The sequence below is a fragment of the Gavia stellata genome, unplaced genomic scaffold (assembly GCF_030936135.1).
Source record: "Gavia stellata isolate bGavSte3 unplaced genomic scaffold, bGavSte3.hap2 HAP2_SCAFFOLD_44, whole genome shotgun sequence".
NCBI classification, from domain to species: Eukaryota; Metazoa; Chordata; class Aves; order Gaviiformes; family Gaviidae; genus Gavia; species Gavia stellata.
This window is the reverse complement of record NW_026777121.1, coordinates 576,268-602,324: the sequence shown is the minus strand read 5'-3', so window position 1 is coordinate 602,324 and position 26,057 is coordinate 576,268. Positions and strand designations below refer to the sequence as shown.

Sequence of the window (26,057 nt, the reverse complement as noted above, 5' to 3'; positions counted from 1 at the left end):
GGACGAGCATGGACAGGACAGAGCAGGCCTTTGACACTGAGGCTGCCTTTGGATGAGCAGCCATTGCCGGAGAAGGATCCAGTGCTGCTATGCTGCAGCCTGCACTGGATCCTTCTCAGCCTGCTGCTCAAGCCTTTCTTCCTCTCAGGACCTGCAGGAGCTCCTGCACCCACCAGCCTCTGGAGTGGAAATGGGCAGGAGCTAAACCTGCCCGACTGCGTTGGTATTGGGCTTGGCCTCTGAAAGGGAGTTGAGGTGGTGAGAAAATGAATCCATGCCCGTGATGTTGGACTGCCCCTTACTGCTGGGCGCAGTCCCATCTGTAGCAGGATCCAGTCGTAAAAGTGCTGAGCGGAGGTGTAGACTCCGGGCTATTTTGCTCTCGCACAGCCTTTCCTCCAGCTGGTCACTCCAACAAGCCAGAAGTAGTCAGCGTTGTTATCTTTGCAGGCGAGAGGACCACCGCTGTCACCCTGCAGCGGAGGAGAGAGGATTAAGTTCTTCTTGGGTGGCCTCTGTCAGCACTAGATTTCTCTGAGTTACCAAAATATAGACAATAGAAATAGCTACTAGTATTAGTAGATACATTTTCAGAATGGCCCAATGCTTTCCCTTGCCACACCAATCGGGCTAGAGAGCTTGTTAAAGCATTCTATTAAAGGAAATAATCCCTCGATGTGGGATTCCTGAAGCGCTATCTTCTGACAATGGGCCTCATTTCATTTCAGAGGTGGTCCAGGGAGCGTCAAAATTTCTCCAATTTTAATGGGATTTACATACCCCATGGAGGCCACAGCCTAGTGGGAAAGGAAAGAATAAAATGAACCAGACTCTTAAAAGGCACATCTCAAAATTATGCCGAGAAACTCAACTTCCATGGGTGGATGTTTTACCAATTGCTTTAATGAGGAACAGTACGGAAAGTGAGATGGTTAAATAAAATACTTCACAGGATGGGGTTCTCCTTAATAGGTTGGTTACAGAGCTTAGTTCAAACTCTGATTGTGTTTCTAATACTGATTGTGGTAGTTTGGATTGTTTTGGGATGTATCGAGAGTATAATCGTTGGGGCTGTAATGTCACGATCCTCACCCCTAATGATAACCACAACTCAGGAAAGAAAAAAGCCCCTTCCTCACAGGATATGCGCAGGAAAAAGAGAGGATCCTGTGACTTCAAGTGAAGATGAGGCACCTAAGAGGCAATGGGAACGAAGGCAACTAAGCTCAACTGTAAAAGGTACTGGTAACTGTTGCTCGGAACGTAGAAATGCTGAACCGTGTGTTTACCGAGGGGTGCTAGCCTTGTGGAGTTACCACCTAGCACCCATCTCTGCGCAAACATGAAATAAACTCGACTCTGTGTGTGTATCGGCCTCTTGCACACCGGGTAAAGAACCCAACTGCTGGGACAACACTGGGAGCCAGCAGCTCCCCCCCACAGGCGAGCATCTCTGCTGCAGGGCCGGTGGCCCCACAGCCACCCCCGGGCCTGAAGCGCTGGGGGCTGCCTAGTCTGAAGAAAATAAAGGGAAAGTCCGGTGAGAGTCTGCACGCGAGGAAGAGGGTGGCAGGAACGTGATCTCTGCCTCTCTAGTACCACACACCTCTCTCCAGCTTCCGTCTGACGTTGCTCAGACACGGTCTCTCTCATTTGTTTGGGTTTCTGCCTGTCGCTTGCAATATTTGTCTCTTCTTCTGATTTGCTCTTGAGAAGCGATGGGTTTTCTTGAGAGACATTGTCTTTTTTCCCCTCACGCCCATGAAGCTTTCTCCAAACAGAGATAACATCCAGCCAACACTTTGGCTCCTCGAGGACAAGGCTTTTCATCTCATGCAGCATCTTCCCTGCAAGAAAAAGCGGGTTCAGGTTAAGTAGTTCAGTCTCAGCATTTGATTTCCCTACAGATTGAGAACAGCTGTTAACAGAGACAGTGTTCAGATTTCATCCATGTGTGAATCCAGGAACCACAGCAGCAGCAGCAATCACAGGCACAGCTGAGCTCTCAACACCCACATACCCCACCAGCAGAGCCCCAGGCATTACTCTGATTACAAGGAATACAGGGGCCAATTCACTTCAAAACCTTGCAGCTGGTCAAGGGGGGGGAAATAAAAAAGGTACTTCTATTTCTCATTTGGAGTCATGGTTAAATTGGACCCTAAAGCTGAAGGCCATTTGCGATCTCCCAAAGAAGAATCCACCAGCACGCAGATATCAATCCATCTTACTTAAAATTCTTATTCCAGCACTGACAGAGAAGGTGACCTGAGTAGCTGAGATTTACAAGAAATCTGTGCCCTGAACAGTTAGGTGACACAAGATACACATCTGGATCCACTTCACCTACAAGAAAATGACTCATCCTATAACTCTGCACAGAACGGGTCCAGAACTGGACTTCAGTTTCAGGTGGGCTGTTGTAAAATCACTGCATTTAGTTGTAAGTAGAAATAGAATGTTAGAATATTGGTGTGTCTTGAGACTCGTAACCATAGGAACCTCACCAGGGAGTCACTGTTTTGTATTAAGAAACTAATCACAACGAGATGGAACAATGAAGAATCGAATAGAGAAGTTTCGTTTGAGTCCCGTAACTATGGGGACCTGGTACGCACCCAGTGGTGCTGCTTGGAAATCCCTTTACCCTTCCCATCTTGATTGGAATATCAAGAACGCCAATCAATAGATATTAAGAGAAAGAACCATTGATTATCTTGGGTATGGATATTGATCGAATTGTATAATCAAGAGACTAATCCACAAAAGTTAAAAACCGTGCTATATTTTGTGAGAAATAATTTGTGTAATGGTAACTAGGTATGCTTTATCTATGATTTGATTATGAACTAATGATTAAACAATGTAGCTTTGTCGATAAGGAGGATATTCCTGTCAAGAGAAGGGTAAGTTGTAGGCCTGGTTAGTAAACCGAGAAATTCTTCTGGAGGTTCCAAGATTAAAGGGGAATGGAATTTTGCAACTAAGCTGAGCATGCGCAGATTGGGTTCAACTAGCGGACACAATGAGGGAGTCTATGGATGACCACCAGAGGGCTTTGGGCGACCACCAGTGTACCTGAAGGCACATGCATTATGGACATTTACATATGTTAATGAGTTCTCAGAAATTGAATGGATGTGCTAATTGTTTCTTGGAAATACGATGAATCAAATATACTTTGATTGTATATAACTTTTGTAGCGGAGTAACTCGGCACACACACTAAGCGGAGTGATTCCCTGTGCGTCCAGCGCTGCAATAAAGAAGTGCCTGCTTTCTAAACTTCAAATTCAGTCTTAGAAAGTTCTTGGTTTTGCCGACTTAGGGGAATAGTTTTGGCGACCCAGATGGGACCTTGCGAGTGAGACTGGAAGGGATCGAGTGCCGATCAGACTCCAGCCGGCACCGAGGGATTCTCGGCAAGGACCATCGCTCTTGACCCATACGAGCTCCTCACAACACCCTGGAAAAGGGTAAGGCACTTCTTCTTTGGAATTTCTTTGGATAGCCTGCCCGTAAGGCGCAGCGAAAGCTTCGCAGGGTTGGGGCTTTGAGGGTACCCGTTTGCATTGGAAGCCTAGGCATCTGCCCGCAAGTCATAAGCGAAAGCTATTGCTGGGTTGGACATTTGTGTATTTGAGACAATTGGCATTTGCATTTGCTAATTTGGTCTTTGATAATATAATGATATAAGAATAATAAACATAATGGCATTAACAAAATTGTTTAAGAGTAAGAGTGCGGGGAATTTAGCCATTGATGGGAAGATACCAAAGACGTCACCCTTGGGAGGTTTATTGACACATTGGAATGAGTTGCATGATGATTTGCGTAAAAGTCAAAGGATTGAGTATTGTAATAATTGGTGGCCTTTGTATGTTTTAGATGGTCAAGAGAAATGGCCAACTAATGGGACTTTAAATTATAATATTATTTTGCAATTGATGTTGTCCTGTAGGAGGGAAGGCCAATGGAATGAGGTACCTTATGTGGATTTGTTCTTTTTCCTTGAGACAGTGAACTGACTGGCAGGAGGAGTGTAAATTGGTAAGTCGAGGTCATTTAGTGATGGCTTTAACCAGGAAATCTAAAAGGCGTTGCTGGGCTTGTGTTATTGGAAAGAGATGTATAAAATGATAAATAATACTACTACTAATAAAATGATACTTCATAACAAATGCACCTGGTACTTAGTCATATTAAAGATCGTGAAGCCCTCCAGCAAGCCCCAGGGTGCTAATTTGCAAAACAGTACCAGGCTGCAGAGCTCCAAACAAGGCCCAGGATGCCGGACTCCCGAAAATACCAAACACACAATGCAGAACCTCCCCCCAAAAAAAACCCAAATGGTGCAGGGACGCCTTCCAAAACACCACCAAATGGTGCAGGACTCCCCCCAAAAAACACCCAACAGTGCAGGACTCCCGCAAAAAAACACCTAACGGTGCAGGACTCCCCCCAAAAAATTAACGGTGAACGGCTCCCAAAAATCCAAATGGTGATGCACTGCCCCGGAGCAGTGACAGGAAGGCCTCAAAAAATCCCGTGTTTTGTAATATTCCAAAACATAGCAAAACCATGAAGGCCTCCAAAACACAAAATGGTGAAGCCCTCCAAACAAGCCCCAGGGTGCAGAGCTCAAAAAAAGTGCCGGTATGGAGACTCCCAAAAAACCCAAATGATGCAGGACTCCCCAGAAAAACACACAAATGGTGCAGGAGTCCCCCCCCAAAAAAAACCCTACATGGTGCAAGACTTACCAGGAAAACAAAAAATAAACGTTTTGCCCTCCTCTGGGGTGGAACAGTGAAGCACTCCAAGAATCCCCCGTTTTGTAATATTCCCCAAAATAGCAAAGCCATAAAGGGCTCCAAAAAACAAAATGGTGAACCACTGAAAACATGCCTGTCACGTTAAAAGGACTGAGCAATTTGGCAGAAAATAAACCCCCGTGCGTTCCAGCTTGTCCTCAGATATCAGAGGGGCTGGGGGCGGCTAGGCTTAGATTCTGAGTGATGCCCATTTCCTGTATTACAAGTCCGATCGTGTTCTATATAAACATATATATATATACACACACACACACTCATACATAGATAGATAGATAGAAGCTTAACGATTACGGATGCACTTGTAACTCCATACGCTTTCAGTCTAGCCACGTTGCATGAACTAGCACGGCCACCCTTAAGGAATTTAACTGCGTTCAATGAGAACTATTGCGGCTAGGTTAACAAATAGTGTAGTTTATTAAAGTGACAGATACACAAGTTCTTTTGGATTGCCAGTGATAGAACTACTGCCCACAAAGGTGGTACAAATAGTATGAATATGAGTAATACAGCCTGGCTACAAGCACGCTAGATCACAAAACAACTCTATCAATCTCCCGGGGAAACACGTGGGATAGCCAAGTGTTAATATGAGAATTGTAGCCGGCTACAAGCGCATTAAATCACAAAACAACTCTACAGAGGTTGCCAAATCTCCCGGGGGGGGGGGACACACTTGGTATAGCCAAGTGTCCAAATCTTACTCAAAGGCATCCCTCTGGGGGGGAAGAGAGGTTCAGCCCGTCGACTGATCCCAGATGTTAGAGCAGGTCTGCAATGGTATCTTCCCTAACATCCCTCCTCTCTTAAGCTTTTATACTATTCTTACTTTACAGGTGGAGCTTGAGTGACTCTAGTCATATTTGTCTTTGTTGTAATTGGTGTAAAAGTTTCTCGCTTTGCTTTTAAAGGTAGAGACCAAGAAAAATTCAGAGCGCAGGCTCAGTGAGGGGTGGTTGCACCTTGGAGGTGGGTAGCTTTGGGATGGAGGTGTGTTTTTTAGTATTACAATGAGATTATAATGAGTATTTTGTCAAAAGGTGAGAGACTGTCGGCCCATTCCCAGGCACTCCGCTACACACCATTACACGCACTAAATAGGTTATTGTATCTTTGTACAATAGCATTGTCTTTGACCAGGTACCTATCCTAGTTAGCAGGGGGAGTCTCCATCTCATTGTTCCATAGCACCTTCCAGTTCCTGTCTTACCACAGAGCCGGCCCGCGGTGTCTCTACTCTGCTCCACCCTCTGTACAGTTTCTCTTAGAGTCAGCACACCAAGCTCCCCTGGCATTGCCAACACCTAAGGTTGCCTCGGGAACTTCTGCGGGATGGAACTCTTGCATGACCACCACACTCCACCCCAAAAGTTTCTTCAGTGCTGTACCTTTCCTAAAAATGCAAATATAGATTTAATTTCTAAGTCACCTCCAGCAATAATTCCACAATGCCCAAGGGTGAAGAGCTCCGAAAACCCACCCGGGTGGAGTGCTCCCAAAACAATACCAAACACTGCAGGAGTCCCACCAAAAAAAAGATGCAGGAATCCCCCAAAAAGGTAACGGTGACCAGCTCCCAAAACCCAAAATGGTGAGGCACTCCTGCGGGGCAGCAGGCTGAGGCACTCCAGAAATCCCGGCTTTTGTAATGTTCCAAAGACCAGCAAAGCCCTAAAGGGCTCCAGAAAACAAAACAGTGAACCCTTCAAACAAGCCCCATGGTGCAGAGTCCCAAAAAAGTACCGGGTTGGAGAGCTTCAAAACAGACCCAGGGTGCAGGACTCCACAAAATACACCAAACAGTTCAGAAACTGCCCCCAAAGGGTGCAGGAGTCCCCCAGAAAAACACCAAACGCTGCAGGACTCCCCCAGAAAGATAAGTGAATGATTCCCAAAAAACAAATCGTGAGGCACTCCTGCCGGGTGGCGCGGTGAGGCACTCCAAACATCCCGGGTTTTGTAATATTCCAAAACATAGCAAAACCATAGAAGGCTCCAAAACCCAAAATGGTCAAGTCCTCCAAACAAGCCTCAGGGGGCAGAGCTCCAAAAAGGACCGGCTTGGAGAGCTCCAAAAAAGCCCCAGGTTGCAGGACTCCCAAAAAACCCACCAAACTGTGCAGAATTTCCCCCAAAATAACCTTAAAATGGTACACTACTCCCTCCAAAAGAACACCAAACGCTGCAAGACTCTTCCAGAAAATACTAACTGGGAATGGCTCTGAAAAACCAAACGGTGAGGCACTCCTCCAGGGCGGCGTTGTCAAGGCCTTCAGAAATCTTGGGTTTTGCAATATTCCAAAAAATACCAAAACCGCAAAAGGCCGCCAAAGAACAAAACTGTGAAGCACTCCAAACAAGCCCCAGGGTGCAGAGCCCCCAGACACACAGAGGGTGCAGGACTCCCCAAAAGAATACCAAATGGTGAACAGCTCCCAAAACACCAAATGGGGATGCACTCCTCCGGGGCAGCGCAGGGAGGTGAAGCACTCCAAAAATCCCGGGTTTGGGAAAATTTCAAAAATAGCAAAACTGTAAAGGGCTCCCCCCCAAAACAAATAAAATGGTGAAGCCCTTGAAAAAAGCCCCAGTGTGCAGGGCTCCCCCCAAAAAACCCCCAAATTGTGAAGGACTCCAAAAAGCCCCAAACTGTGAAGGACGCCCAAAAAAACAAATGGTGATGCAGTCCTCCAGGACGGCGCGGTGAAGCACTCCAAAAAATGCCAGGTCTCGTCCTATTGCATATAATAGCAAAACTGTAAAGGGTTCCCAAAATACAAAATGGTGAAGCCCTCTAAACAAGCCACAGGGTGCAGAGCTCCAAAAAACCACCGGGTTGGACTGCTCCCAAAAAGCCCCAGGGTGGAGAGCTCCAAACACCACTACGAGGGAGGACCCTGAAAAAGCCCGCGATGGAGCACTCTTAAAAAGCACCGGGGTTAAGCGCTCCAAAATATCCAACTGGTGAAGCAAACCAAAAAAGCCCCGCAAAGAGGGCTCCCAAAAAGCCAAACAGTGACAGACTCCCAGAAAAACCAAATGGTGAAGCACTCCTCTGGGGTGGCGCAGTGATGCACTCCAGAAATGCCGGGTCCTGTAGCATTCCAGAAAATAGTGAAACCATAAAGGGCTTCCAAAAAAACAAAATGGTGAAGCATTCCAAAAAAGCCCCGGGGTGCAGAGCTCCAAAACACCCAAGTGATGGAGCGCTCCCAAAAAGCCCCATGGTGAAGCGCTCCCAAAAAGCCCCCGACAGAAAGCTCCAAAAAAGCCACACAGTGCAGGACTGCGAGAAAAGCCCCACGGTGCAGTAAAGCACTCCTCCAGAGCCATATGGTGATGTGCTCCTCACATGCTTCAAAACTAGTGTGGGCAATCCTAGATTGGGGGCAATCCTAGAAAACAGCAGTGGAATAGGTATTTTTATTCCCTTTCAGAAACTCCTAGCCAACAACTCTACAATGTTCCTGCCAATCTCCTAAAGACAGTCATTCCTAGCAAGTCCTCTCAAAGTCCTTGAATGCATCCCAGTTCTTCATCTCCTAGGGGTTCCTGGGAAATTCCTCATTTCTCCCTCCTTTTGCTGTGCCAGAGAGCCACGCTACACATTTCCACAACGGAAAGGCTGCCTGCGCAGAGCCAGACTGCACCTGATGGGGACACAAATGCCACACCTCTTCCCAGACCCGTGCTATTTATTGCACAGGGATTAGTCCATTCTGTGGTCAACTGCTCTTCATACTTCCTAGAGAGCTTTCACCCTTCACAGGTGGCACCTCCACAGGGGCACAACCCACTTCTCTGCCTTTGAGGAAACCCGCAACCCACAGGCGGCCCTTTCTCGCTGAGATACAAGGTGGCCCCCAAAACATTCCCCTCAGCCCCTTCAAATGACCACCTGCAGAGCTCCCAGTTCACCTGGGAGACACCTCTCTGCTCCTCTGGTCACTCTCACCTCGCCCTCGCTGTTCACCTGCTACCCAAGCAGCACAAAGTCCACGTCTGTGGCAATGCAGAAGGCTCAGCCGAGCTCCCCAGGCTGAAGCTAGAAGACATGCAGACAGCAGAGCCTCGGCGGATGGACAAAAGGGTTTGGACTATGTCCCTGCTTGCCATCTATAGCTTGACTAGAACTTGACAGTATGTTACCTGCCTACACTCAGAAGAGTCTGGCTGAGGGTTTTGCATCTGTGAACGGGGCATAAACAAGACAGGATGTGTTTTACAGGGAAACAAAATAGCCTCACCTTGCTTAGCTGAAGCTTGCTTCATTTCGTTTACATTGTCTGTACATTGCATATATTCTACATAGGGAACAAGTCCTGCATTGCCCAAGCGAGGCAACTTCTGCCTGCATGTAAAATACACACAGCTAGGACACCATCTAGGTACCTCCATACGCATAGAATACACACAGAAAACATGCAGCAAGTATAAACAGAATATAGACGGAGAGGAGATACATCCAAATACATGTCTTTCGTCAACATAGATACCCACACCCCCCACACCCCCGCCCGGTCTATACAGAACATCCACAGACATGATACACTATCTGCAGGAAGAGAAGCTTCAGCTGACCTCATCTCACTATACTTTTTTCCTCTCTCTATTCAGAAGACAGAGTATCTACACATAAAAAAAGTATACAGACACAGAAAGCACAACCATGTTTTTCTCTCCATAGATGCACTCTCTGCACAGAACACACACATAGAACGTGCGGAATAGACGTACAGTGTGTCAGTTGCATACGGACTGCACAAAGCAGACAGACAGGTGAGGGGAAGCTACGCTTTATGTCCAGTATGAATGTTGATGTCTTTATGTGGAGTCAATACTGTCTCTACATGGAACACAGCCATTTTCAAGGCCAACGGAGGAAGGGCATTTCTCTCTGTGTGTGGAGCGTATGCTGTCCTGACTTGGAACACATGCACATGGATACACATACTTTACGCATACATGGAATATACGCACACAAGGTGATGAGAGGCTTTTCTGTCCGCACAGAGACCATATGGGCTAACTGTAATACACGTACATAGAAAAGCAGTGCCTCACCTACCTCGACATCGAATACCAACCATCTGCGTACACGCAACATACCTGCAACAAGGGGAAGCTTTTCTGTTGCTATACAGACTACATACTGTCTTCCTCACCACTACGCATGGACAGGCAAAGCCAGGCTTGCTTGCTCAGTATGCAGTGTCTATCAGGCTATACTCTGCCTATCAGAAAAGAGACAGGGAGGCTTTTCTCTCCAGATACAGACTGCATTTTGTCTGTAGATAGACTGTATGCAGGCAAAGCATGTCTAGTCATAGACTAGATACTGCCAAGGCAGGGCTTTTTGGTCTGCTTATACAGTGTACACTGGCTGTATAGAGGACAGAAACCAACAGAAGGGTGAGGTGGGGCAATAGCTTTCTCTCACCAGACAGACTGTAAAAATGGCTGTACAGAGAATACACATGGAGAGCACCGCACTCCACTGCCCTGTCAGGACACAGACCGTATGCCGGTTACGGAGCAGAGACGGGCCAGGTGAGGCAGGGCTTGCCCACCCACCCGCATAGGAAATCTGGGGAGGCTGGGGGTGCAGGGGGAGCGTCTCTGTACATCAGGCACGCTCTGCCTACAGAAGCACACAAACAGGGGAGGTGAGGCTTTTCTCTTTGCAGAGCAAACACTTGGTGCACACCGGTAGTAAGTACGGGGCGCTCTGCCTGTATGGGGAATAGAGGCTGTTTATGGAGTAGAGACGTCTCTGTACTTAGAACATGCACTGCTCATCTGCACAACAGACCCAGAGAGGCAGGGGAAGGTGGGGGGCTCCTGCCCCTACACAGGTGATGCCCTCTTTGTAGAGCACAGGCAGAAGGGTGAGGCAAGGCAAGGCTGCAAGGGGGCTGTCAGTCATCAGAGCCCTCCTCCTGCAGCTAGGGAGAGGCATCCTTCTGCCACCCTGACCTGAAGTCTCAAGTGGCTGCAGCACACTGGGCGCTCAGGGCCATGCTGCTCCAGGGAGGCTGATGAAGCTCATCAGGCCCTCATCCCCACAACATCCAGGGGGAAGAGCCCGTCACCCTGGCAGGGCTGTCCTCAGGAAGGCTCAAGTACGAGCAAACACATCCTGCTGCTTAGCACCATCGGGCTGGTGGCACAGTCAGGACTTTGGCTCCTATGACCACAGGACCCTTCTTTGAGGAGCACAAGGAATAAGGACTGCTGGCCCAGGGACAGGGCTTCCTTGACTGAGCAGGCAAGAGAGTCTCTGCTAGCATATGCTTTGCCCAGCAATACCTCAGCGCAAAAGGCAGAGCTGATAGCCTTGACGAAGGCGTTAGAACTGAGTGAAGGAAAGAGAGTAAATAGTTGGACTGACTCAAAGGATGCTTTTGGTGTAGTACGTGTCCATGGGATATTATGGAAAGAAAGAGGACTATTATCCTCTCAAAGGGGCAAACATCAAATACAAAGAGGAAATACTGGAATTGTTACAAGCAGTCCAGAGACCGATCAAAGTGGCAATCATGCACTGTAAAGCACACCAATCAGGAAATAGGAAAGAAGCTATAGGGAACAATTAGCTGATAGAATAGCTAAAGGAATAGCAAAAAGGAATGCCTTACAAATGGCATTAATTCCTGCAAAGAACATTACATTGCCAAAAGAGAAACCTCAATATTCGGAAGATGAGAAACTAGGGAAGTTATTAGATGCAAAAAGGAATTTTGCAGGATGGTGGGTCACAGTTCAGGGACAGCTAGTAATTCCCCCACTTCCGATGAGAGAAATATTACAAACAAAACATAAAGAGTGCCATTGGGGTCCAGAAGCATTAGTCACCTTTTTAAAGAGATATGTGGTGTCTACAAAAATGTTAGAAATGGCTAAAATAATGTCTGCCAAGTGTGAGATTTGTTTGCCAAACAATCCGGTGGTAAAGAGAAGAGTTCCAGTGGGAACCTTGAAATCGGGAGTACAACTTGGGAGATTATTGGCAAATTGATTTTTCAGAATTACCCAGACAAAAAGGGTATCGATACATTCTGGTGGGGATTCATACTTTTACAGGATGGCCTAAAACTTTTCCTTGTCAGACCAATCAAGCAAAGAAAATCATTAAATGGTTGTTACAGAAAATAATTCCAAGATTTGGAGTACCTGTTGGGATATCTTCTGATAGAGGCCCACATTTTATTACAGAAATAATACAAAATACTAGTAAAATTCTGGGAATTACCTGAAATTTACGTACCCTCTGGAGGCCTCAATCAAGTGGAAAAACAAAAAGAATGAATCAGACATTAAAAAGGCAAATTAGCAAAATACATCGGGAGACAAACTGGCTACTACAACTAGGGAACTGGCTAAATTGCAACAGCCTTTGCAATCTTCCCTATTGGCTTTAGAAACTAATCAGTGGCTGTTGTCAAACATATTACCAAAATGGGAAAAGGTGAATGGAGACGACCAGGAAATGATTGTAGATGGACTCGGTGTGGTCCAAGATAACCTATCTTTGGCTCCCAGTTGTATCCAGGCTCAACTGTGGGCGCAATCAGTAGCTGCTTCAATCATAAGAGAGGGTGAAGAAGGCACTCTCCCCACTGAAGTTCGGAAAATAATTTGGGATAGTGCCACTAATTTAGAGAAAAAACTCCAGTCCTGGTGGAATTTGGTAAACTTTACCTACGATCCCGTCACAAGTACAGCCACAACTTTTGTATGAACTATACACAACGCTTCAATATATTCGACTTACCCTGTTATGGCATTAGGATTGAATCACAATGGAACCATACTCTATCCATTTGAGCATCAAGTATGGGCCCAAAAAATAGGACAGAAATGACAAACTGTAGATTTTGAACAACAAGGGTTGTTGTACGGGAACAACAAGGCTTCATCTGTGAAGGTAATGCAATCAGAGGTCAGGATATCTGTTTAGATACTGAACAAGATGTTTGTCATTTTGAGACTCGCCCTGACGAAAACCCTGAAACAGTGCTTATATATATATTGGTAAGGGCTGTGTATGTTTGAGAACAGCTTGTGATTTTATATCCATAGATGATGTAGTTATAGATCCTAGGAATCACTCAGATTTTTGTGTTTGTAATTTCACTGAAATCATGGGACGTGATTTTTTCTCTTATTTGACTCCAGTCACACCTCACCAGCTCTTGCAATCTAATTATACATTAATTCAGGAACTGCTGCCTACACCCATTGGATTGAATCTCACTTTAGTGAAACAATTGCTACAACACCAGGATTTAATCAAAATTTTGAAAAAGGTCAAGGAAAACGGACAAGGAACTTTAATAACTGTTCATCACAGTGTGGAAGAAATACACCGTGTTTTAGGGAGGGTGGAAAAGGATGCAGAACATAAATGGTGGGACACTCTTTTCGGGTGGTCACCTACTGCTACAGGCATCCTAAATAAGTTATGCCACCCTATCGTTGTTCTCCTGATATTGATTTTTAATCAGTCTTGTTTTATCAAGAATATATTATAAATTGGAGGATGATGAATCGATTAACTCGTTTGGCATCTATACTTGATGCACATAATCTACTTAACCGATTAAAATGAAAGTACTGAAATAATTTTCAAAACTTTCAAAGGGGGCAATTGTTGTAAATACTCTGATTTTTAAAAAAATAATCACAATATGATCATATAGAAAGTTTAAATTTGATTAATAAATAAAATAATTAAATACAAATGCATAAGTTAGGATTCTTAAGTTAGAAACAAGATACCATAGGAACCTCACCAGGGAGTTGCTATTCTGTTCTAAGGAACTAATAGTAATGAGATGGAACGATGAAGAATCGAATAGAAAAGTCTTCTTTGAGTCCTGTGACGATGTGACCTGATATGCACCAGTGATGCTGCTTGGAAAATTCCTTACCTTTCCCATCTTGATTCAAATATCAAGAATGCCAATCAATAAATATTAATAGAAATAACCATTGATTAATTTAAGTATGGATATTGATAGAATAGTATAATCCAGAGAGCGATTACTAAAAAATTAAGTTACATATTCTGTATGAAGGCAACCAGGTATGATTTAGCTGTGATTCAATCATAAACTAACCGTTGAATAATGTAGCATTGCGAATAGGTAGAATTTGCCTGTCAAGAGAATTATAAGTTGCAGGCCTGGTCAGTAAACCGAGGAAAACTTAAGAAGATTCCAAGAATGGAATTTTGCAACCAAGCTGAGCATGCGCAAAGATGGGGTTCAACTAGAGGACACCATGAGGAAGAATATGGACGACCACCAGAGGACCTTAGACGACCACCTGTGTACCTGAAGGCGCATGCATCACAAGCATTTGCATATACTAATGAGTTCTCGGAAACTATATGAATATGTTAACTGTTTCTTGGAAATATGATGACTATGTCTACTTTGATTGTATACAACTTCTGTAGCAGAGAAACTAAACACGCACACTAGGTGGAGCGATCCCCTGTGCATCCAGTGCTGCAATAAAGAAGTGCCTGCTCACCTACATACACTGTGTAGATGAGTTTTTATATTACAGATTTGTAACAGGCTGCCTAACCCAGGGAGGAACTGCAACCACATACACCAGCATAGGCTTCTCAGACTCTGCAGGCAGGGTGCCGGGGGCAGTGAGGAGGTGTCCAGGGGACAGCAGCATGGAGCAACATCATCCCACACCCCGTGTGTGAAAGCAGAATGACGGGGCACCCGTCTCCACCCTCCGCTGGACTCCTTGTCCACAGACATGGAAAAAACTGATCAAGGATGCAAAGTTCAAGGGCACGCTGGGCTGCAGCCACCATTCGGTTGTAGAATTTAAAAACCAGAGAGAAGTGAGCAAACCAGCAGAATCACAATGCTGGACTTCAGCAGAGCAGACTGCTGCTTCCTGAAGAGCTTCTAGGCAGGAGCCAACAGGAGACCGGCCTGGAGGGCAAAGGGGAGCAGGGCAACGGGTTGAACTTCAAGGACAACAGCCCCCACCTCCCCAGACACCAGAAGGGCCCATGCCAAGACACAGAGTTGGTCACAAGTAGCAGAAGGCCAGCACTGACAGACAGGAAACTCCTGACCCAGCTCAAACACCAAAAAGGAAGAACACCCAAGGCGCAGGCAGAGATGGGATACCCAGGACGAACAGAGAGACACTGCGCAAGCATGCAGGGATGGACTGTGGAAAGCCACAGCTTAGCTGGAGACAAACTAGGAAGAGAGGAAGGACAACAGGAAGGGCTTCTGGAAGCAGAAGGAAGCCTAAGGGAAACACAAGCCACTGCTCAACAGGAAGGCAACTTAACTGGCAAAGGACAGGGGAAAAGCTAGAAAAGATGCTACCCGGGGCAGGGATGTGTGGGCAGGGGGGGTGTGGGGGTGTTTCTGGGTGGGATTCTGACTCAAGACAAGGAAAGGTGCTCACCACGAGGGTGCCCAAGCACTGGAACAAGTTGCCAGAGACGATGCTCAATCTCCCTCCTTGGAGATACCCCAAACAGGACTGCAGGCAGCATGGAGCAACATGATCTGACTGGACCTGCTCTGAGCAGGAAATCAGACCACATGGCAGCGGGCAGACCCCCCTGACCTACCCCAGTCTACGAATCCCCAGCCATCTCTCATGTCACTCCAGTATTCCCCAAATTCATCACCAGCAACTGCTCATGTTAAGAGCTCTACAAAAGCGTTTGCAGAGCACTATACTTGCTCCTAGGACACCCGGGGAGCTGCTGAAGACAGCAACCCTTGCCTTCCATCGCTTCTAGAGAACCAAAGCACAGCAAGCCTAGGGCACACTAAAGCCATTGCAGACAGGCAACAGAAACGAAGGCAGAGTTTAAAGGCTAGGTCTTCCCATCTGAAGCCATCTGAGGCCACACAGGGGCAAGTAAAACAGTTCCAGAAAGCACAGGGCTGGCAGGCACATGAGAAGACACAGGAGAGTTCCTCCTGGGGAAAGCTGGGCATGTTCAGCTCAAGTTCCTCCCCCCACCTTTCTCTCCCTGGGGAGGAAGAAGAAACCACATTCAGCTAAACTTGCTTTCACCCTGTTGGGGAGGGCACCCAGTAACTCAATGAACTGGTCAGACTCTTGGGCGGTATCTGATACAGAGACATCCCCCTTCGGGCTAAATAGAAAAGTCTTTATAGCTAAATAATAGAAATCTACATACAGGTATCAGTATTTACAGACTTATAAACTATCAGTACTTTTACAGAAATAGCATCCATAAAAACATTCCCATTTAAATATAACTGCAGGCAGGACTACGCTTCAAGCACAGAGAACCACATAGAGCAAAGGGAAAGCATGTTGACCCACGACAGCTATCTCAGGATGGCTCAGGAGCGATATTACTCTGCAAGGGTCCACAACAACTAGAAACCTTGCTACTGGCCTCCCCACAGGGAACAAGTGTTCCTCGCTTGCTTTTCCCAAATGCAAGATGCTACCACAAGTGCCAGCTATGACACCGTCTTTCCCAAGCAGAAACGGGAATCCCTCCACCCTACTAAGTGAATTCCCCTTGGGAAGGCAGAGAGGAAGGAACCAAGGAGATTGCCCTTCAGGAATGCAATAAGCCTTGGACAGAACAGGCTGATCTAAGAACAGAGATGAATTTTTATGAAATACGTCAAGTGGAAGGTGGTTTGGCCTTGGCCTTTTCCCACTTTCTAGCAAGAAGTAATGCATTTCAAAGCAAAGGCTATTCTAGGATAATCTGAGGTGCTGCTGCTAAACGTTCCCATTTTGTGTGGCTGGGTGCAAGCGGACCTGTCAGACAGACCGAGAGGAGCTGTCAGGTACCGGTACTTGGAGGATACGCATACAGGAAAAGCTAGGAGAAGGCAGAACAGGCTACATGTGGCTTTCAGTCGGGTCAAAGCATCCCGCACCATCACTAAGCATGAGTGGGAACATGAGCTACCGCTACACTAGCTTGTGAAATCTGGACTAGGTGTCAGCTAAACAAGGCATTCCTTTCTACCAGGTTTTGCTTCCATTCAACTTCTCACCTCCAGAATACTCTTTCTTTGCAACTTGTGTTTCTTACCATCAAGCTTCAAAGACATCTAAGAGCGGATCCCTGCCCTGTATGGCAGAGAAGCCGACTTGGTGACCAGTCTGCTCTAGTCTCCTCACCGTAGCTTCAAGCTTGTCAGAAGATCCTGCAAGAGACGAGCGGCATTACTACACTGTGATACAGAAGAACAATAACACAGAGCGACTCACTTCTGGGTTGCCAAACACCAGAACGCAGCAAATTCTGCACTTAGCAGGGAAAACAATGTGCAAGCCAGCGCACTTGAAACTAGACCCTACAAGACTTTCTCAAGCGTGAGGGCAGCGGGGCCTCTCTGAAAGCGAGTCCCCTCCTCCCCCTGTGAGCAGCAGGGATGGAAGGGCAACTGGCACCCACACCACCAGCAAAGACACGCTCATGACACTGCTCTGAAGAGATGACTCCACACCACCTTTTCAGTCAAGCTTCACAAAGCTGGGCACTGCTAGAATTAAGCCTGCTCCGGCAGCTCCTGCTTGGCTTGGCGGTGATGTACATGGCCATGGGTATTTCTCAAGCCAGACCCCTCCTCCCCATGTCCAGCACAGGATGACGGGAGCTCCCTGAGCACAATGCCCTTGGCTGGTTTCTGCCCCCCCCAGCCCCCCAGCTGTAGCTCAGTGCAATGGGCCAAGGCTTCATTTATTCCACACAAATAATTCCGGGTGAAGGAAAGGTTCTGAAGGTGCTTGCGTCTTAACCTGCCCCTTGGGTCAGTACTAAAGCCATAACCAACTCGGTTCGTTTCCAAATGCCAAGGGGGGACAGGGCTCCGGAATCATCTCTGGTGAGGTGGAAACAGGCAGCACCAGCTCCCTCCCCAGCCTCCGACTCCAGTGCTCAGCCTCTGAACTGCTGGGACCTCAGGCTGCCCACACCCATGTTCCAGAGCCTGGAGCACACTTGGTGCCTGTTGGAGCGCCGGCCCTCACGGCAGGACCGGGCACAGGCTCCGCCCCTCTCGGCGGGCTGCCCACCGCCTGCTCCCTGGAGGAAAGCGCCTTTCTCCCCTCGCCAACACTCCGGGACAAGGTCTCCGCTCCCCAGGCCGTCCTCCCCGAAAACGCCTCCTTCCTCCTCCTCACGGCAGTGCCGCTCCCGCCGCCCCGGCCCACCGGCAGCTCCACACAAGCGCCCCGCGGCGGCGGCCATTGCCCTTAACGCCCCCCCTCGCCTGCGCCGGCCCTCACGGCCCGAAGCTGCCCGAAGCCGCGCGTGCTCCCGCTGCTGGGGAGAGGAGAGGGGAGGGGAGGGGAGGGGAGGGGAGGGGAGGGAGCTCCGCGGGAAGAAGGGGGGCGCCGACAGCCCCGGCCAGAGGAGAGAGCAGCCCGCCAGCGCCCTCAGCCAGGCAGCGCCCGCCGGCAGCAATGGCGGCAGCAGGGAGAGGGGGCAGAAAGCGGCACCCAAGGCAGAGCCTGCCCCAGGGACTGGCCCCGGGGGCAAAGCCTGACAGGGTAGGGCAGGCAAGGCCTGCCCGGCCCTAACGGCCCCTCGCCTGAGTCCCTTTGAGGACTTTGAGGTCTGCCCATTACAAGCCCAATAGCAAAGTTCAGCATTTCACTGTTTCAGCAACTACTCTGAGTCCTTGAGCACTGACACAGGGAAAATACTCCTCGAAATTCCCACTGATGGGTTTGCTTCAGCTTCGTGCATAACGTGCATAATTCAGTTCTTCCAGAAACAGCTCTGGAAAGCTCTCACATTCTGGTATTTCCCAGGTTTTGATCTTTCCCAGTGCAGACGTGCCCTTTGGCAGTGCCGAGCATAGAACAGCCCTGAGGAAAACCCGGGAGCAAACCCCGGCTGTCCGAGGGGTTGCCGCAAAGAGCAGGGCCTTTCCTCAGGGCCCAATTTAACAGGGTGACTTCATGGCAGTTTGTCCAGTAGTTACTCCAGGCATGGGTTGGCAGGGAAGGGTGACCAGAAGGGCTTCTGCCAAACTGGGAAAGCCTGAACAACAAAGTGGAAATCATGGGTATTCTCTTCTTTTGAGGGCGCAACCATAACTTGGGCTGCATCTTGCTAAAATGGAACCTATTGGACCTGGAAGAGCTGGGTGGGGCTGGTTCAAACTTGCAGCCTCCTGAGAGAGAGAGATGCAGGTCTGGCTCCGTGGCGGAGGGGTTTAGGGCATCAGCATCGCAGCAGGAAGACACAAACTGCACCACCCGCCTCTCTCCCCTCCTCCTGACTGCTGGAGGTGCCTTATGAAGACAGCAGGGAGGCTGGGCACTCGACTCTGAGCTCATCTGACTTATGAATGACTGTCTCTGACGTCAGGCATTTGTTTCTTGCCTGACCACCACAAAGGGAGAGGGACCCCACTTTGATAACTGGCCCTCACTAAACACAGACGAGAACAGGCACAATAAAAGCTGCAGGAATCACGAAAACAAACGCTCGTGCTGAACGCACTCCGTCCGGTTTCTGAAAAGGAAAGTGCGTCTGTGGTCCAAGAATGTGCACCAGCCCCACTGGCCCCGCAGGGTTCAACCGTGTCCCCAGAGCAACACGGTTTGTCACGGCAGGATGGTGAAGAATTGATAAGAAGCGGGAGGAGGAGCAAAGAAAAATGAAAACAAATTGAAAAGTCATTAATTTCATTGGAAAATGAAATCATGTTATTTCAACTCGTGAGTTAAATTTCCATTCCCACCCAAAAAAAATACTTGAAAAAGAAATGATCCAATAGTTTGGGTGTATTCAGGCAACCACAACAAAAAATGACAACAAAGAGGGGGCTGTGCAAAAAGAGCAACAAATCAGTTTCCTTCTCTGACAGCGGAACAGCTTGTCAAGGGCAGGTACCTGGATGTGGACTCCAGAAAGCCTCCACACCCTCGCACCTGGTGTTCCATAAGCAGGCTAACGGAGGTTAGTCTCGATCAAATCACTGAGGGCTGATGGAATACTGCTCCCAGAGTCATGCCTGGGCTGGGGTCTCTGCTGACACAGTGTCCGTTTCTGAGGATCACCGTTCCAAAGAGATACATGCCTATCAGAGGCACCTGGAGAATACGACTAAGAAGGATGAGGCTTTTGGAAAACATGGTCTCTGAAGAAGGATTAATCACAGGGTGAATGGACTTGTTGTTTAAGGTCAGGAAGAGAAGGCAGAAGAGAGCTGTGTAAGGGCTTCAAAGAAAAGGCTAGTAGCTCCTGAGACCTGCTTCAAGAGCCATTCACAGGATACCCCCACAGCATACCGAGTGTTTGTGCTTGGGGAAGGTTACGGTCACAGAAATCATCAGACCCTGTAAAAAACACCAACTGGATTCTTTCTGTATGAAACAGCTTTGGCAAACAGTAAGCCACCGGCCAGCAGAAGCTGATACTCTCTGAATGCAGAACAGCTGCCCATCGTGAAGGTTTCGATTTTCAGTATGTACAATTTTTGAGAGAAACTTCTGACACACAATTGGCAAAAGATTATCCTGCAGCCAAAAGCAGCCCAATGCCAGCTTGCAGCAATGTCCACTTTATTTGAAGCGGAGAACATTTGGCACCCAACTGAAAAGCTTGACTGCCCAAAGAAGTGCCAAATTCACATGGCTCCAGTCATCTGCCCATCTTATACTAAAATGTTTTAACTCAACACAGGCCAGATTTCTTTCTAGAAAGCTCAGGAAAGTGGTGAACACGCTGAAGCCAAGATCTTCCAACAAAGTCTTTAGAAACCACAGTTACAGGTTTTTCCCACAGTCTGTTTGTTACACGTGTGCAAAAATACAGTCATCAGCTGTATTTGAGCTCTTTTTCAGCTTTGTGGTGAACTGAACACATTTCCAGGGATGTACATGCATGGAAAGAGGTACTACTGCAATTACAGCCAATATACCGTAACTGTTGTTGCAACGTTACCAGTGGTTCGCTACGGTGAGACTGTTCTCAAGTGATTTAGACAACCTGTATTTAACTACTGTACATCAAGAGAATCAAAGAAATGACACCTAAAAGGAAAGCTGGTAGCAGATTAATGAAGTCTGAGACTGCTCTACCTCAGAAGGACATTCAAAAATTTTTAACATTATTACACCCGTCTACAGTTAACTGTCTAATGTTACTCTGCCCACAGAGAGAATAAGAACAGCTGTTCAGAAAAGTAAGCAGGAAAAATATACTGGAGTGAGGCACTCAGTGCTTAACAACTTTGTGGAACTTCATGATGGCGGAACCATTTCCAGATGCTGAAAGAGTTCTCTTTCCAAGCATGGGAAGGGGTAACATGCTAGCATGACCATAGGGACACCAACGCAGGGACACCATTCTACTAAACTTTTGAAGATACGAAAGAAACGGCTCTTCACTGATCAGAGCTTTTCAGAGATTGAGGCAACCCATAATAGGCTCACGCAGGTCAGCCAGGCTCCAGTTTTCTAGGAAATGGACACCTTTAAGGAAGAGTGAAACAAATATCCCTTCTGTGGTTTTAAACAACTCCTCTGCTGATTGTGCACATTTGAGGTAGCAAGAGTTTCCCAATGGAAACGAGACACAGCTCACAGCAACTGTTCACAGGTTCCCTGAGGGTAGTTCCTTGCCAGGGCCAAATAATACAAGTCTATGTCAATAACGTGGCTGGGAGAGGAAGAAAGAGCTGCCACCTCCGAATTCAGTCCAAGAGCAGAGCACCCGAGGCAGGCTTCCATAGCATCCAACCGTATGCGACTTCAGGCAGACACCTAGGGCTCTGGGTATCCAGTGCAATGACGCAGATTCCTTTAGAGTAGAAGTCTACTTCAGTTGTTCTGCATTGCTCTCTGAAGACATTCATCTCTACACACAGCCTGCAGAGACTAACCCCTTAACTTAGACACTGAATACCAAGAATTGAGTATCCCCAAAAGGGCTCAATTTACAGCATTCCTACTGCGGGAGCAGGATACGACTACCCGGTGATGTAGATTAAAGGAAACCACTAGCAAAGTTGCCTTGTGGGAATTCATCACTTTGAGTGATGGGGACAGGGCAAGGCATGAGTCAGGGGAAGAAACACGTCTCTCCTCAAACCATTCAATTTAAAATATCTTTAGGATGTCAAACTCTGGCATGTGAAGACTGCAAAATAAATACAGTTGAACACAGAAGTAAGACGAGTACAGTATCTAATACACTATGACACATAACGGTTCTTTGAATTAGAGGTGGATTTTTCTGTTTCAAAAGTACAGATACTCCTGCGACAGCTCTTTAGAATACAATAAATCATCAACTAGCTGTCCCTACCTGTATTTCCTTGTTGTTAGTTTAGACAAGATCTTTCAAAACTCAGAGAAAAAAAGGAAGATGAAAAAAACCAAACCCCAAACCCTAAAAAACTCTCAAAATCCCAAACTACAAGGCAAAAGAATCTGTTTCTTCAAGTCATAATAAAGTATTGAAACAAAATGTTATCTTACCTCCCAAAGTCCTACAACGAGTCCTGGATTCAGACTGAAGAGCTGGCCAAGCTCATCAGCACCAACGGCTACACTACTTTCAGTCAGGTTAGCAAGATGGTATTCAGCAATTAAGGAACGTCGACGAGGTCTTTGAAAAGAAGAGACAGAATGTAGCAACAAGACTATGTCTCCTTATTTATGTAAAAGTTCAGCCCAATTTCATTTCAACCACAGAGCCACAGTTACAGGTTTTTCCCAGAGTCTGTTTGTTACACGTGTGCAAAAATACAGTCATCAGCTATATTTGAGCTCTTTTTCAGCTTTGTGGTGAACTGAACCCATTTCCAGTGATGTACATGCATGGAAAGAGGTACTACTGCAATTACAGGCAATATACCGTAACTGTTGTTGCAAAGTTACCAGTGGTACGCTGCCGGCTGCACTGGATCCTGTCCATCCTGCTGCTCAGGCCTTTGTCCCCCTTAGGAACTGCAGGAGCTCCTGCACCCAAGTAAAGAATTGCACCAGCCTCTGGACTGGAAATGGGCAGGGTGTAAACGTGCCCAACTGAGTTGGTATGGGTCTCGGCCTCTGAAAGGGGCTTGAGGTGGAGCCTGGCTGTGGCGTTGGAGTAGCCGATACTGCTGGGCGCAGTCCCATCTGTGCCAGGATCCAGTCGTAAAAGTGCTGCGTGGAGGTGTAGACTCCGGGCCGTCTTGCTCTCGCGCAGCCTTTCCCCCAGCTGGTGACTCCAACGAGCCAGAAGTAGTCTGCATTGTTATCTTTGCAGACGAGAGGACCACCGCTGTCGCCCTGCAGCGGAGGAGAGAGGACAAAGGTGTTGTTGGGTGGCCTCCGTCAGCACTACGGCTGGCTCCTTCTCTCTCACAGCACCTGCCAGAGCTGTGCTCTGCGGCACAGAAAGGCCCCGCTCAGGTGCCGGGGCCTACAGGAGCTTGTGTGGGAGGGGGTGGTGGGCCTGTAAGGTAGGGCTCGCTCTCATCTCTGCACAGCGATCCTTCATGTGTGGAACGCACATGCTCCAGGCTTGGGATGTGGAGCTGCGTGCTGCCAAGAGCACTGGATGGGCTTTGTGGGCAGAGTCGCAGGCCTCTGGGGCAAGGGGGGCACTGGGCAAGGAGCTGCAGGTGGGGAAGGGGAGGTGAGCCCCAGCAGCGGTGGGGACCCAGCGGTGGGAGGGTGACTTGCCAGGCAAAGCACGCGCTGGGGTCTGCGTGGGACGGTTGTGAGAGGGCTGCCTGTGCTGCTGGGGCTTGACTCGTAGCACGCTCCTACCTGGCAGGTGTCGATGCCACCCTGCGCGTAGCCAGCACACAGGTTGTGGGTGTGGATGGCCCCTCTGTACCACCCGCTGCTGTTACAGAGGTTGACATCAATGAGGCGGACCTTGGCCTCCTGCAGGACATCAGTTGATCCTCCAGCTGCGAGCACAGAGAGGAATTAACACCAGGCAGCTCGTTGCCATTTCTCCTCCCCTGTGTGGGTGAAGCCCTTCCCTAGGGCTTGGCTTTGCACCTAGAAGGCACTGTACCGGTGGTCCCCTTGTGCCTCCCTTTGGGGAATGGCTCAGGCCCATCTCTCTAGAGGCATGCGTCCCCGCAGCCTGACTCTGGCTTTCGCCTCTGCTCTCAGGAAGCCCAACCCGTCTCCCCTGCGTGCCAAGCTTGCGCTCAGGGCACGAGTACTTTTTGGGAACTCACATCTTGCAGTCGTGGAACCCCAGCCGCTGGCGTAGCAGGTTGTCAGCTCTGACACTCTCAGCGAGGCGTCGGGCACACAGGCAAGCTGGATGGAGTAGCTGCACTGCACAGGCTGGTCCAGTTCCAGCAGGGCGATGTCGTTCCTCTGCGTGATGTTACTGTAGTGCTCGTGAACCAGTAGCCGCTTGATATGGCGCACTTGGGCCTCAGGGCCCAGCTGAGTCAACCGGGTGGCCCCGACCACCACGCGCCACATGGTGATGTGCCTGGAAGGCAGAGGGAGAGAGGGGTCAGAGGGAGCGGAGCCATGTGCTGCAGCAGCCCTGCAGTTCCCTGCCTTCTGCTCCGCAAGGGAGAGAGGCAAGCAGCGCTAGGGAGGGGGCGAGTGCCCTGGCACGCCTTAGGCACAAGGAGTGTTGAGCTGGAGGCTGCTAGGAAGCAGTGGCACAAGCCCAGCCTTCTCCTGAGCAGTCTCTCAGCTGGGCTCTGCAGTACCCAGGCACTGGGCGGACTGCAAGGAGACGGGATGGCAGTAGCACGCGGTGCTGCGGACAGGGCACCTGCTAGTGTTGTGGGGATATCCGCGTTCCCTGGTCCTCCCCTTACCTGGCCTCAATGAAGCAGTGGGCTGCTGTGAGGACCCACTGTGGGCTGATGAGGGACCCTCCGCATGTATGCCCCGTGCCTGTTTTCCAGGGATCCTGGATGCTGACGATCCAGGGCCAGGCCCCTGGCTGGGCATCTGTGCCACCCACGACGCGCGACACGCCGTGCTGAGAAGCCATGGGCCGGAGCCCGCAGGTCCCTCTGGAAACAGAAACTCCTCATTACTGTCCTGCTGGAGGGCTTGCTGCTCTTCAGGCTACGAGTCAGCTGTCTTCCCTCTCCACAAGGCGTTGCGTGGACAGCAAGGCCAGGGAAGCCCGTGGGGCGTGCGTGCATCCGCCCCCGTTTCTGTTTTATCCCCGCAGGCCAGTTGTGCCAGCAGCGTGGGTGCTGGCAAGGAACTGAAGTTCCCAGGTGGGGTTCAGGAAGCTGTGGCGTGGCCACGGGGGACAAGCGGGCACCCTCCAGTGAAGCCCATAAGGGTTGCCCAAGCTCCCTGCCGGAGCCTTGGGCCACTTACTTACCCACAGGTGTCCCACGTGCCGTGCGCAGGCCCGCACAGGGCCAGCAGGACGAGGAGGCGGAGCAAATTCATCGCTGCCAGCAACACGTGGCAGCTGCAAGCACGGAGAGCTCGTCGCCACCAGCGCGGCAAACGACGTAGTGCCCGCAGTACTCGCGTTGCCCGCGGTGCCCTTGGTCCCGGGGCTGATGTCACAGAGTCGCTGGTTCCGGGTGCTGGGCGTGGTGGCCTCTCGGGGCAGGGGGGGCAACATGGGGGGGTTCCAAGCAGGAGGGGAGGCAGAAGCTGGCATCGGACGCCCCCGACAGTCGCTCCCCCCCCACCCAGCACTGAATGCTGTGCTTGTGGGATGAAGGCGTGCAGGCCCCGTGGCAGGCAGCAGCGCCTGCCTCCGAGCACTGCCTGCTAACAGCTGGCAGGAAAAAACCAAGTGGGGCATCATAGCCTCTTTGGGAAGTTCACTGCCACCCTGCTCCCTGCAGCCGTTTGCCAGCAGCTCCTTCCCAAAAAGCATACGCCAGAGAACAGAACTGCTCCAGGCAGTAGGCACATGTCTGGGCATTGAAGAGCCAATCTGGTTATAGCCGTGGCAGGCAAGCAGTGATGTGCAAGCCAACTAAGGCAGGCATACCCAAGCAGTGTCAGCCTTCCGGCACAAAGCCCCGTGAAACGCAGACGCAGCACAGGCCATCCTGGCTACGTCAGCCACAGCAACAGCCTCTGGCAGGCTTCCTGTCCTTGCTGTCTATGAGTTACGTTGCTGTTCTGGGCCAACACCGACAAGGGCAGTTGTGGCCCCTGGTACGCGTGGCCAAGGACACGCAATTTTAGGCTCTAGCCAGAGAAGGATGCTCCCGCTCTCAGCACCACACGCCATTCTCCATTGTGCTGGTT

At 49.1% G+C, this 26,057-nt stretch overlaps 1 protein-coding gene across 1 annotated transcript; it reads right to left on the bottom strand.

Moving 5' to 3' along the window:
• Nucleotides 1-1,565: 1,565 nt before the first annotated feature.
• LOC132321724 (acrosin-like) lies at nucleotides 1,566-24,832 on the bottom strand. The gene is made up of 6 exons (XM_059835169.1): nucleotides 24,641-24,832; nucleotides 24,014-24,300; nucleotides 23,610-23,749; nucleotides 22,332-23,126; nucleotides 16,924-17,038; nucleotides 1,566-1,847 (listed from the first exon to the last, which is right to left on the bottom strand). The coding sequence occupies exons 1-4, from the start codon at nucleotides 24,817-24,819 to the stop codon at nucleotides 22,779-22,781; spliced, it is 954 nt and encodes a 317-aa protein (XP_059691152.1). The 5' UTR covers nucleotides 24,820-24,832; the 3' UTR covers nucleotides 1,566-1,847; nucleotides 16,924-17,038; nucleotides 22,332-22,778.
• Nucleotides 24,833-26,057: the final 1,225 nt, after the last annotated feature.